This window comes from Notamacropus eugenii, chromosome 3 (assembly GCF_028372415.1).
Source record: "Notamacropus eugenii isolate mMacEug1 chromosome 3, mMacEug1.pri_v2, whole genome shotgun sequence".
Lineage (NCBI taxonomy): Eukaryota > Metazoa > Chordata > Mammalia > Diprotodontia > Macropodidae > Notamacropus > Notamacropus eugenii.
This window is the reverse complement of record NC_092874.1, coordinates 386,221,813-386,234,641: the sequence shown is the minus strand read 5'-3', so window position 1 is coordinate 386,234,641 and position 12,829 is coordinate 386,221,813. Positions and strand designations below refer to the sequence as shown.

Below are 12,829 nucleotides of genomic sequence, written 5' to 3'. Positions count from 1 at the left end.
TATTTAAGGAGAAATTAAGTTGGAGGAAGGAGATGAAAAACCCAGGACACAGAAAACTATTCCACAGAATGAGAAAGAGATGGGATGAAGTAGCCAGAGTGAGGAAGGAGATCATTCAGCCACTTCTTGTTTTAACTAATTGTTCTTGCTAAATGTAGGTCAAGTTCAGTTGTCTCTATTTGCTCTATAAACGTAAATATTGTCAACACATTTTAAATATCAGAACGCTGGGGCAAAGTCCAGCTCCTCCCGTCCTAGCTATGGCTCCGCAAAGACGAAGAATCTTGATATCTGGGTCCAAGAGAAATGCTGGTTGCAGGTCCCACTCTAATCAATAAGCATTTATTAAGTGCCTGCTCTATAAAAGGCACCTCACTAACTTCTAGGGATTTGTTCTGTTGTTTCAGCTTTTTCCAGCCCTTTGTGTCCCTACTTGGGGTTTTCTTGCCAAAGATACTAGAGTGGTTTACCATGACCTTCTCCAGCACATTTTATAGGTGAGGAAACTGAGGCAAACAGAGTAAGTGACTTGGTCGGGGTCACACAGCTAGTAAATGCCTAAGGACAGATCTGAACTCAGAAAGATGAGTCTTTGTGATTCCAAGCCCAGTGCTCTAACCTCTGCACCACCTAGGTGCCTCTAGGGACAAAGAAAACAAAAACAATCTCTGCTCTCAAGGAGATATGTTCTAAGGGTATAAAACTTCTGGAAAGGAAGAAGTACATATATATATGTATATGATCATTTGTGGAAGGAGTGAACACTGCCAAGGGAAAGAATCAAAAAAGGTTTATGTAGAAAATAATAGTAACTAATATTTCCATAGGCCTTCAAGCTATTCAAAGTGACTGATACATTTTATTTCATTTGATCCCTGTGAAGTAGATGTTATGATTATTCTTTTCCAACAGTTGAAGAAACTGAGGCTGAAAGGGGTCAAATGGCTTGCCCAGGGTTCCACAGTAAGGTACATTTTCAAAGTGGGATTTGAACTCAGGTCTGTTTGATTCAAATCCAGCCCTTGATTTACATGAACTGAGCTTTGAAGGAAGCTAATGATTTTAATGGTGGGAAGTGAGAAGGAGCATATTCCAGACATGGAAGAGAGCCTGCACAAAGTCCCGTAGATGAGAGATGGAGTGCTGTGTTCCAGGAGCAAGGGGAGAGATATGAAGACAAGGTAAGAATATGTCATCTGTTGAAAATGAAGCGATTAAGGATTAACATTAAAAGAATGAGAAATGATGAAAAATGCTCTCCATGTGCAGAGAAGAAACTGATGGTGTCTGGTTGCAGATCAGAGCATACTATTTTCATGTCATTTTTTTCATGTTTTTTCTCCCCCTTGGTCTGTTACTTCTTTCACAACATGACTAATATGAAAATGTTTTACATGATTGCACTTATATAACATATCAAATTACTTATTATCTTAGGGAGGGGGGAGTGAGGGAGGTAGGGAGAAAATTTGGAACTCAACAATTTTTTAAAATGTTAAAATTTGTCTTTATGTGTAATTGAAAAAAAAGAAAATATTATTAAAAAAAGAATGAGATAAGCCACCTATGTCAACCTTTGTAGGATTTAATCCCTCCTCCCCTGCAAATGGGGTCCAAATGGATTTCATAAAAGACAAGGCTATCTCTTAATTGAGGAGATCAGTGCAGGAATTTGACGTGATTTTGGAGTTAGAAGCCCTGAGTTTGAATCATAACCCTGGCATTTACTTACCTGTGTTTTCTTCAGAAAGTCATTTAATTTCTCTGGGTTATGGCAGTCTCATCAAGGAGCAGGATGTCCTACATACCTGTAATGCTCTCTCATCTCATGTCTGCCTATAACTCCTATAGTTTCCTTCAAGTCTCAGAAAAAGTCCCACCTTCTGCAAGAAGGCCTTTTCTAGTCCTCCTTAATCTTAGTGCCTTTCCTTTAGGACTACCCCCAATTTATCTTAAATATATCTTGCTTATACTTAGTAGGTACTTAATAAATGCTGATTCCCTTCCTTTCCCCAAAAAGAGCCTCTTCCTTGGGTACCACATGGACTGGATGATGAAGCCTTGCTGTAATGACTTTCTGGAGACCATATTTTAGGAGAAACCAACTTACATGAAATGTTTCTGATACATGTCTCTTTAGGCAGGTGGTTTGCTGGGGAGAGTATTGGCCTTAAAGTTGGGAGACTGGCATACACGTTCGGGCTCCTCTATTTGTAAGCCATGTAGCTTGCCAAAATATTCACATCTGTTCCCTCATCTGTAAAATGGGGATAACGTTCCTTGTACTACCACCTTCATTGGGGTGTTGGGTGGACCTGTGAGTGTTATGTGACCCTAAGTTGCAAATACTATCGTAAAGTTCCAGACGGGGAAAACAATCAGCATTTATTATGTGGCTACTACGTACCAGGCATTATACTAAGCACTTTAGAAATATCATCTCATTTTGACCCTTATAGCAACCCTAGGAGGTAAGGTCTATTATTATCCCCATTTTACAATTAAGGAAACTGAGGCAGACCTAGGTTAAGTGACTTGCCCAGCTAGTATGTGTCTGAGACTAGATTTAAATTCAAGTCTGACTCCAGGCCCAGGGCTCTATCCAATGCATCACTTAGCTATGTGAGGGACCCACCTTTTCTCTAAATCTTATGTGGAGTAGTAGATAGAGGGCTCAACTTGGGGGTTAGGAAAACCTGGGTTTGAATCTTGCCTCAGTCACTTACTAGTTGTGTGACCCTGGGCATCGCTCTGTGCCTCAGTTTCCTCATCTGTAAATAAAGATGTTGGTCTTGATGGTCTCTAGAGTTTCCTCCAGATCTAAATGTATTTTCCAATGTGCTAATGGCCTCAGTCAATAAGGATAAAGTAGGTTTCGTAATATGTATTTACTTCATGTAGTGATTCTTATCTGTAAAATGGGTATAATAATACTTGTTCTATGTACCTCATAGGGGTTGGCATTAGGCTCAAAAATAAAACCATATAAGTGGAGTATTTGTGAATGTCAAACAATCCATGAGGTTCATCTCTTCCAATTTGTTAGAAGTTCAGCAGTGCAGCCTTTCTTCAGAGTGAGGGGTCCATAAATGTTTGAATGATGAGCTAGACAGACCTTTTCCCAGGAGATCAGGTGACTAGACAGTGTTTCCCAGGGCTCAGGCCACTGCTGCTCCCCTTCCATCCCCCAAGGCAGAGTTAAAAAAAAAAGGGGGGAGGGGCAAGAGCTGGGTTCTAAGGGGGTAAGGATCAAAGGCTCCAAGGAGCTGAATTCCTCACCCAGCTGACTATCCCACCCTTCCTCTGCCCTTCCCCACTCCATAACAGCTCACCATCCACTTTCCCAGGAGTTGTTTCAGTTTTTATTGGTGAAGCCAATGGCAAAAGTGCCTCCTGGCAAGAAAAGTACACACACGCTCACACAAACACACATACACACACACATCTGTCTCTGGTGGGTATTGCTGTTTCCTAGCATCCCTGGAGATCTCTCGGCATGGTTAGGGCTTGAATCTCTTTCCAACACCAAGGATTTTCAGCAGCAGGTTAGAGCCTCCCATCTCTGTGAATGTCAAAAGGTATAACCTTTACAGTCAGCCACATTGTCCTCATAGTTTCCGAAGGAAAAGGGCACTGGAGAAATCTAGAAATGCTCAGGCCCAAGGTAGTCCCAATATGTAGAGTCCAAAGACTCCGAAGGCTAGCTCAGGAAGCCCCAATACTAGTCTCAGTTCTATTATTGTTTACTAGCTATTTAATCTTGGGCAAATGGCACACACAGCCTAGCCTCTCTGGGCCTCAGTTTCCTTACCTGTACAATGGGGACAATGCTCCCCTACCCCCACACACTGTCTTTCTCAAAGGGCTGCTGTGAGGAGCCAATGAGATGTATGATGGTACTTTGTAAACCGGCAAGTGCTATAGAAAGTCTAGAGGCAGCTAGAAGGCAGAATGGATAGAGCGCTGGGCCTGGGGGTCAGGGAGACCTGAGTTCAAATCTAACCTCCAACATTTTACTGGCTGTGTGACACATGGCAAGTCACTTAACCTCTGCCTCACTTTCCTCACTTACCTCTCAGGATTGTGAGGATCAAAGGAGATAATAATTGTAAAGTGTCCAGCACAGTGTCTGGCACATGGTGCGCATTATTTGAATGTTAACTATTATTATTATTAGGCAGCTAGGTGGCAAAGTGAACAGAGTGTCAGACCTGGAGTTAGGAAGACTTATTTTCCTGAATTCAAATCTGGCCCCAGATACTTACTAGCTGTGTGACCTTGGACAAATCACTTCACCCTGTTTGCCTCAGTTTCCTCATTTGTAAAATGAACTGGAGAAGGAAATGGCAAACCACTCCAGTATCTTTGCCAAAAAAATACCCAGATGGGGTCATGAAGAGCTGGATGTGACTGAAAACAACCGAACCACAAAAGTATCGTTACATTTGTAAAGGCTTAGCACAGTGCCATAATAATGGATGCTTAGTTTCCTCACCCCCTATAAAGATCAGGGATTACGAAGACTGCTACTGAGCCGGTATTAATGCTGGTGTGGCTGGCACCTCAATTTAATGGCACAGATAATCCAGGATCTTTCAATGCCCTCCTAGGTGTGCAGGGGAGGGGCGGGATGACCTCAGGAGGTTCTTATCAGATTAGGTATGTTATACGACGGAATGAGTGTCGTCACTGGGGTCAAAGGACCTGAGAGCAAAGCCTACTTTGGATATGTGGAGGTAGGGTAGTTCAGTGGAAAGAATTCTGGTTCAAATGTGTCCTTGGGCAAATCACTTAAAACCCTTTTGGCTTTGGTTTCCTTGTCTGTAAGGTGAAGGGATTTGGACTAGTTGACCTCCGAGGTCCCTCCAATTCTAGGTCTATGAGCCTATGACTGCTTTGCCCTGATGACTGAGGTAATGATGTGTGTCCTTTACCCCAGATAGAGACGCTTCTTGGAAAGCTCCACCAGCGGGAATCTGAGGTCGTTCAGCACTTGCACCTTGGTGATGGAGGCCAGTGGTTTCTGGCGGTGCTCGTACTGTGCCACCTTGTTCTCTTGGATGAACACGTGGAAAAAATCTGAATCTGAAAAGATTTCAATCTGAAAGACAGGAGGATCAGTGCAGGCCCCCCGGCAGCAGAAGTCTGTCCCCTCCCTACCTCAACAATCTTATTCCTTGTTGACATGGTAGCCCTGCTGTGAACTCCTTGGGGGTTTTAAAAGTACTGTCTGAATGAATGCATGCATAAACAAATAATATCTTTCTCCAGCTAGACCTTAGAGAGGCAACATAGTAGCGTGGACAAATTACCATCCTTGGACTTGGGTTCAAATCCTGCCTCTGATGAATACTGCCCTAGGGAGGTCTCTAAGACTTCAACTTGCAGAGCAGCTGTCAATCTGTACTAGTAGACGGATTTTTTTGGATAAGAAGATTCAAGGAGAGGAGTTCCCTATACCAATAAAATCACAGATCCCAACCAAAACAACAGCAAAAGGAGACTAGAAGATCCTTGAGAGAAAGGATGTCTTTTACTTCTTTGTATCCCTGGTGCTTCAGGGGCAGCTAGGTGGTGCAGTGGATAGAGCACCAGGCTTGAAGTCAGGAAGATCTGAGTTAAAATCCTGCTGCTGACACTTAGTAGCTGGGTGACCCTAGACAAGTCACTTAACCCCTATTTGCCTCAGGGGGCACACTGGAGAAGAAAAAGGCAAGCCACTCCAGTATCTTTTCCAAGAAAAGTCCATGAGGTCATGTAGAATTGCCGTGACTGACCACCACCAATAATAATCCCTAGTACTTTAGCACAGTATGATACATACTTAGAGTGGGAGCTCCATAAACGTTGGTTGATGATAATTAAAATAATAAGATTAGAACCTCTTGGTTGGTCCTTTCCTTACAGGATAGGTGACCAAGGTCACAAAGCTATTAAATGTTTAATTTCACAAATGGGGAGACCAAGGCACCAGGAGGTCAAGGGTCCGAAGCCAGGGTGGAGGGCTAGACAGCAATCAACCTTCAGAAGGTGGCCAGATCTCCCATCCATTAGTACATAAACACCTTTGAAATCTTCCCAGGCTAACTGCACCTAATTAATTATCCATAATTTAGGCACTGAGAGACAGATGTCAGTTTTACCCACCAAGATAAGAGGAGAGATAGCATTAATTGTGTATACTGAGATAGGGGCTTTTCTAGTATCAGGAGATAGGAAGAAAAAAATGGCCTCTAAGATAAGAAGAGGAAGAAAAATAGGGAAAGACATCCAAGCACACTGAACGACACTATAACACTGTCTTTCCACTACGTATAGTGTAGATAACTATTTACAGAGAAGAGTACGGTATAGAGGGCTGGGCTTACGTTGGATTTCAGGTTCTTCCATTTAGCCATTGGTGTGAGTGTGGGAAAATTACTTTAACACGCTAAGCCTCATGAGGTCTCCCTATCCGGGAATGGATGACAATTGTTTTATCACCCACTTTACAGGTTTTAAGGGGAAAGTGTGTTGTAAATGGTCAAGTGCTACATGAATTAGAGTGATTATTACTGTATTCCTACCCTGAAGTCTGTCTCTGGCTCCCCTCCTGCCCACCAGTTGGCCTTGAAAGGGCTCAGTCATATATACTCTGTGGGATTTTGAAGGGGAGTGTTAAGTCTCAGAAAAACCATCTTTGCCTATCCCAACCTCATTCTATTTCATAGGGAGGGAGATAGCCTGCTTTTACCTCGAATGGCTGCTTTAGCTCCAGAGGGAAGACATTGTAAATTTCCTCTTCACCCCAACGATTGCCCTGAAAGGAATTACAGACCAAGGTGCCATTGGAGAATCGAGGTTTGAAGTGGAAAGCGATGTCACCTGACTCAGAGAGGAAGTTTATTTCAAACCTGTAAGAGAGGAAAGAAAACTCCAGAGTCCAGGCATTGGACCTCATTACCCTTCCCTACTCCTTTAATCCCTCAGACCCTTTTTAGACCCTAAAAAGTTCTGAGTTCTGAGGTCCTCCCGAAGACACCCCCAATCTGCCACGGTGGCACTTGGCACCCTGGCATTGTTGCCTGTTTTCTCTTAGATATTCTCTGGGAGGTGGAAGGGAAAGACATGAGGAAAGGAATTTCTCTTACTCATCATCTTTGGAGTTGGACTGACCCTGGACAATCAGACTCCAGCCTGGGACCAGGCCCCCTGAGCAAAAGGCTTCAAACTGTGAATGGAAAGAGAGTGGGGGAAATGTTGGGGTAGAGACACGGGTCCTCCTTTTCATCCTCCAATCAATCCATCAACAATCAATAAGCATCTATTAAATGATTATGATATACTAGTAATAAGAGTCACATGGGAAAGAAAGACAAAAACCATTTGGCTCTTAAGGAGCTTACATTATGATGGAGCAGGCAGCACACATAAATAGAGTTTTGGGGGAAGGCTCAAGCAGCTGAGGCAAGTGGCAAAGGCCTCCATCATTCATGCATTCAACATACATTTTTTAAGAGCACAGCATTTGCTAGACATTGGATATATAACAAATACCTCACATTCTGCCTTGTGTTATACTTATGTGTGTTCTAGCTTCCACTGAAGTCCTCTTCCAAATACTCACCATGATATGGAAGTGACTCAGGCTCTTGAGGGTTTTCCCAGTGGAGCAAAAAAAAGGCTTAGCTTATGGACCTTCTCAATGTGGCTGTTTGTCAGTTTCTGCCCTTCCTTCTTGAAGAGGACCAGGACATCAGGAAGGAGATGTCAAAGTCAGGACTTGCAAATGAATTGGATTTAAGGGAGGGAGGGCTGGGCAAAGTCACCAGCTTTACTCTCTCCTCCAGAATCATCTGAATCCAGTGGCAAGTTATAGATCAGGACTGTCTGGAAATGGCCCCTGATGGCTTTGTCAATGGACTCTTATTGAAAGACAAGTCTAATGAAGGATGGAAAAACTCACTACCAAAAGACTGGTCACCAGGTCATGACTTTTCCCCTGCAAAGGACCCTAGATCTATGTTTTGGTAATCCTATGAAAACGAAGTCAGGCATTTCCCAGCCTCTCTTCACAATCCTACTTCTCTCTATCAGGGGCAGCTAGGTGCTGTAGTGGATAGCACACCAGTGCAGGAGTCAGGAGGACCTGAGTTCAAATCTCACCTCAGACACATGACACTGACTAGCTGGGTGACCTTGGGCAAGTCACTTAACCCCAATTGCCTCATCCTGGGTCATCTCCCATCAACCTGATGAAAATCTGGTTACTGGATTCAGATGGCTCTGGAGGAGAAGTGAGGCTGGTGACCTGTACAGCTCTCCCTCACTCAAAACAGAGTCAAGTGCAAGTCATGGCATGGTCTTCTTCGCAAGAAGGATGAACACACACACTTCTCTCCATCACTAATCCTCTCCCGCACCTCAGTTTCTTCATCTACAAAATAGGTATAATGATACTTAATCTACCTCACAGAGTTGTTGCAGATGATTTTTAAAGTGAATTTATTATTTAAATATAATATTTCACATTAAAATTTAATTTTTAAATTAAATTCATTACTATTTAAAGCTGTTATTATTTGTTGAATAATAATATACGACTTTACGAGTTTTTTAAAAGCCTTCGCTGCTAATATCTCTTTCGATTCTCTTCCCAAGCCCCAGGTATTGGAACAGGCTGGGAAAAAACACGGACCCTTAGGCAGCTCTGGATTCTGGGTACTCTGAGCAACTCACTTAACCTTTGAGCCTTCATGTCCTCATTTGTGTGAATCAAGGATGATAATATACCTGTCACCAACATGACACCCAGTAATGATGAAAACGGTTAAGAAAGCTTTAAATCAAAGTAAGGAGCTATTAGGGGCGTGCTTCTGAAAGGATAAAACGCTCCACAAGGATCAATCAGTTTCATCCATCATGCGGCCGCCGCAAGTCAGGAATTTACCTGAGCCTGGGAAAGCTCGCTTAAAACCCTACACTCGTTTCGATCTGCAAGAGTGGATCTCCCAGGAAATCACACTAGTCTTGCCAGGACCCATTTTCATCTTCTCCTTCTCACCCAACATACGCTTGCAAACAGCTATACAGACAGACACACAGACACACAGACACACCCCACGCGCACAGCGCCGGCTGGCCGGCTCCCACTCTCACGGAGATCGCATCCTCCCCACCCTCCTCCGCCCCTCAGCTCTCCCTTTCCCCACCCCGGCTGCCTCTTCCCAGCATTGATGACCACGGGTTGGGAGGGGGGTGCGGAGGGGGCCGGGGCCAGCGCGGCCAAAAGGCGCACCCCCTGGTCCCGCGCGGAGGGCCGGCCGACATGTGCCCGCGAATTCTAGCGCAGGCCTGCGAATTGCGAGCCCGGGTGTCGGCCTCGGGTTCCCACGCGGCCGGGGGTCGGGGGGCGGGAGTGAGGGCTGCCCGGGCTGAGCAGGAGCCGGGACCGCGATAGCGCCCAAATGGCCGAGTTTGGCCACGGTCCTGGGGTCCAAGGGGGCCGCGCCCCGGCCTCCCCGTCCCTGTCCCCTTCCCGAGGGGTTAGGGTCCGAGCGGACGGCCAGACGCCCGAGCCGCCGGCCGGGCCCCTTTCCTTCGCTCCTGGCTCCAGCCCCGACCGCCCTCGCCAGCGCCTCCTTTCCCACGCTCCGACTCCGACCGCAGCCCGGGCCAAGGACCAAATGCTGCCCCGCCTGCCTTTTACAGCCCCCTCCCTCCCCCGTCAGGCGGCTGGGGCCACCAGGCACGCGTGCTGCTAAACACCAGCCCAAAAGGCAGCTTGGCGCCGCGACGTTTGGTCCCTCCGCTAGCTTGGGGACTGGCACCCATCCTGGCGGTCCGCGACACTGGAGAGCTGCGGGTCGTTCCCACCTCTGTATTAGAAGGCTTATAACGCGTTCACACAACAGCTCGCATTTATAAATCATTTGATCCTCACTCACGACTTCGTGTAAGAGGTAGTGCAAGTGATTTCCATTTTACTTATAACCTGAGGTACAGAGAGAAGTGACTTGCTCAAGGTCATACAAAGCGTAAAGCAAAGAGTTTTTGAATCGGTCTTCAAATCCAGCGCTTTACATCCTCTCTACTGGCACACGCATACATAATCAGCATAGCTCAGAGCCTAGTGAGGAGCTGGGAGGTGGGAGGATCACCTTGTGGTTAAGGTTATTTAATTTTCAGGAGCCTCGGGGCCCGGCCCTCACCTGCACAGGCATCTTTCCAGTGGTCCTAGTTCCCAGTAAAAGAGATTGGGAGGTGCCTGGCTATTGATATAGGCAGCCTACAACGATGGGAGGAGGACCCAGGGGTGTCCCACCCCCATGGGAATGCCTGACCCCGCCTAGCTTTCCCCCATCCAATTCCCAGGCCAATTCCACTTTAGGAAATGCTGCCTCAGATGCTTCCTCACCAAGGCTATCTATCAGTGCCACAGCGAAGAAAGGTAGAGTGTTTGAGGAATGGAGCAGATTCCTTAAGGTTTCAACTGATCATCACCCTTCTCCCCAGCCCCCACCATTACATTTTAGGGACCCAGGGGAGACAATGATGAATAAGGCTTAGTCTCTACCTTACAATTTAGAAGAGTGTGTAGGACGAACATACAAATAACCACAAAAATCTCTCCCCCCTGCCCTCCCTTCAAATTTAAATTCTTTTATTTGAAATATAATTAGGATGCCAGCCCCAGTATCAGTAACAAAGCAAAGAGTCCAGGCCTCCCCAAATGACATATTTAATGAGGGAAACCCTGGAGCTCCAAATTCTTATGCAAATATTAAATATGAGCATCCCGACCCCCTTCTTCCTGTCCCCCCTGCCCCTTCCCAGGGCCTGGCTGATTCCAGCTTGGCCACATTTCCAACTGCCCGCTCGAGCCAATTCTGCTCAGTTGTGTGTTACAAAGCCTGGATTGTTGACAGTGGATTAGGGATTAAAGTGCCGAAGCCGCCCCTGCTGCTGTCAGCACATTCCTGGGCCTGGGCTCTCTCTCTGGCTCTGCCTCCATGCGCTCCAGTGGGGGGTGGTCAGCCTTTTCCCACAGCCCTGAGGCACAGAGGCCCCGAGAGCACCATCTCTGCCTCCAACACCACCCATCAGTTTCCCGGGTTTAGGTTGGGATGGGAGAGAGCTAGTTTGTGGTACTTTGAGGGCCAGTTGAAGAATGGTGTGATGTGATGAGAAAAACCAAACAAACAAGGGTCCAGAGGACCTGAGTTCTGCCACTTGTTAGCTGTGAGAACTTTGGGCAAACAGATCTTGGGGTGTGAATCCTGCCTTTGGCACTTAGCATCTGTCAGACCTTGGGGGGCAGGGTATGTGCCACAACTTCCCTGAACCTCAGTTTCCTCATTTGTAAAATGATGATATTCCGCTCCACAGTGCACTCTGGTCTCTCTTGACTTCTGCTCCTGCTCCACCCTTCTACTTCCCTACCTGCTTTTTCAGCTTCAATTTATGTGTGGTTTTCCTGCTTTTATTTACATTCCCAGTACTTAGCCCTGTGCCTGGCACTTAATAAATGCTCGTTGACTTGACTTAACTCATTTGTAAAATGACGGTGTTAGAACAGATAATAGTAGAAGCACCAACCTAAAACCAAAAGAGACCCCAGAGGTCTACATGGTCCAGTCCCCTGATTTTACAGTTAAGAAAATTAAGACTGGGGAGATGTTATGTGAATTGTCCAAGGTCACAGAGCAAGTAAGCATCGAATTTTGTTGTCATTCAGTCATTTCAGTCTTGTCCGACTCTTCGTGACTCTATGTGGGGTTTTCTTGGCAAAGATACTGAAATGGTTTACCATTTCCTTCTCCAGCTCATTTTACAGATGAGGAAGTGAGGCAAACAGGGTGAAGTGACTTGTCCAGGGTCGCACAGCTACGAAGTGACTGAGGCCAGATTTGAACTCAAGAAGATGAGTCTTCTTGACTCCAGGTCCAGCACTGTATCCACTTTCTAAGCAGGACTTCCTGCCAGCTGAGCCAGGGCTTGTTTTACCACACCAAGATGCTTTAAAGTTTTTCCAGGCATTTGAGATGCATCATCTCATTTCAGCCTCATAATAACCATATAAGGCAGGTTATTCATGTATTCTTATTTTTATTTCACATATGATAGATGTGAGGCTCAGAGAGATTAAGGAACTTATCCTTGGTCATACTGCTGGTGAGTGTCAGAGACTAGATCTGAAGTCAGTTCTCTCCTGACATAAAGTCCAGTGCTATTTACACTATACCACCACTGTCTTTCTCTCTAGAATAATTTAGATACTCTAAGGTCTCTTCCAGGTCTAGCATCCTATGATTTTGTGGTCAGCATGAGTAAGTAAGTAATGGGTGGACATGGATGGGAGTAGCTGGTGGCATTGAGGAAAATCCTGGGAAAAGTATGTTCTCTGTAGGCGGTTGAGTGGAGTGGCTGGAGGGAAGCTTTTGGCCATCAGCCATGTCTTTTGGGCTGATGACCAAGTTCACAGGGAGGAGGGGGCTGAAATAATTTGGGGGAAGGCACTTTGGTTCCCTGAGATGATATGAGCTCATAATAACCACTTCGGTTGGCTTGTTTATGGGATCAAGTCCAAACCCCTTCACAATATGTCCCTACCCTCATTCCTTCACAATATGTCCCTACTCTTGTTATTCAACTTTGCCTCTCGCTTTTCCCTAGTTTGAGCCCTCAGCTATAATCAGACCAGGCTCTCTTTATTGCCTCCTAATCTTGTAATACTCATTCCTGTCTATGCATCTTTTGTGTTCTTGGATTGCCTTCTCCTTCCCTGCCTTTCCAAACACTACCCACTTTAATGCCCTCCATGAAGCATTCTCTGAGTATTTCTGTCCAT

General features: G+C 45.6%; 1 protein-coding gene across 2 annotated transcripts; it reads right to left on the bottom strand.

Annotated features, from left to right (window-relative positions):
- Positions 1-3,339: 3,339 nt before the first annotated feature.
- Positions 3,340-10,221, bottom strand: GRIFIN (galectin-related inter-fiber protein). Of its 2 annotated transcripts, XM_072650487.1 has the most exons (5): positions 10,191-10,221; positions 7,131-7,210; positions 6,734-6,893; positions 4,935-5,101; positions 3,340-3,562 (listed from the first exon to the last, which is right to left on the bottom strand). In XM_072650487.1, exons 1-5 carry the CDS (start codon positions 10,200-10,202, stop codon positions 3,547-3,549), a joined length of 435 nt encoding a protein of 144 aa, XP_072506588.1. In that variant the 5' UTR covers positions 10,203-10,221; the 3' UTR covers positions 3,340-3,546. The 2 variants fall into 2 exon arrangements, with proteins under 2 accessions (XP_072506588.1, XP_072506587.1); XM_072650486.1 differs by lacking the exon at positions 10,191-10,221 and having other exon boundaries at positions 3,452-3,562; positions 7,131-7,331.
- Between the last annotated feature and the right edge of the window lie 2,608 nt (positions 10,222-12,829).

Excerpts from the sequence above, each read along its gene's own strand:
- GRIFIN (XM_072650486.1), bottom strand. The coding sequence starts at position 7,270 with ATGAAAAGGAGGACCCGTGTCTCTACCCCAACATTTCCCCCACTCTCT. Across the intron at positions 6,894-7,130 it reads TCCAACTCCAAAGATGATGA|GTTTGAAATAAACTTCCTCT; the intron begins GTAAGAGAAATT and ends CCTCTCTTACAG. Across the intron at positions 5,102-6,733 it reads AGCTAAAGCAGCCATTCGAG|ATTGAAATCTTTTCAGATTC; the intron begins GTAAAAGCAGGC and ends CCTGTCTTTCAG.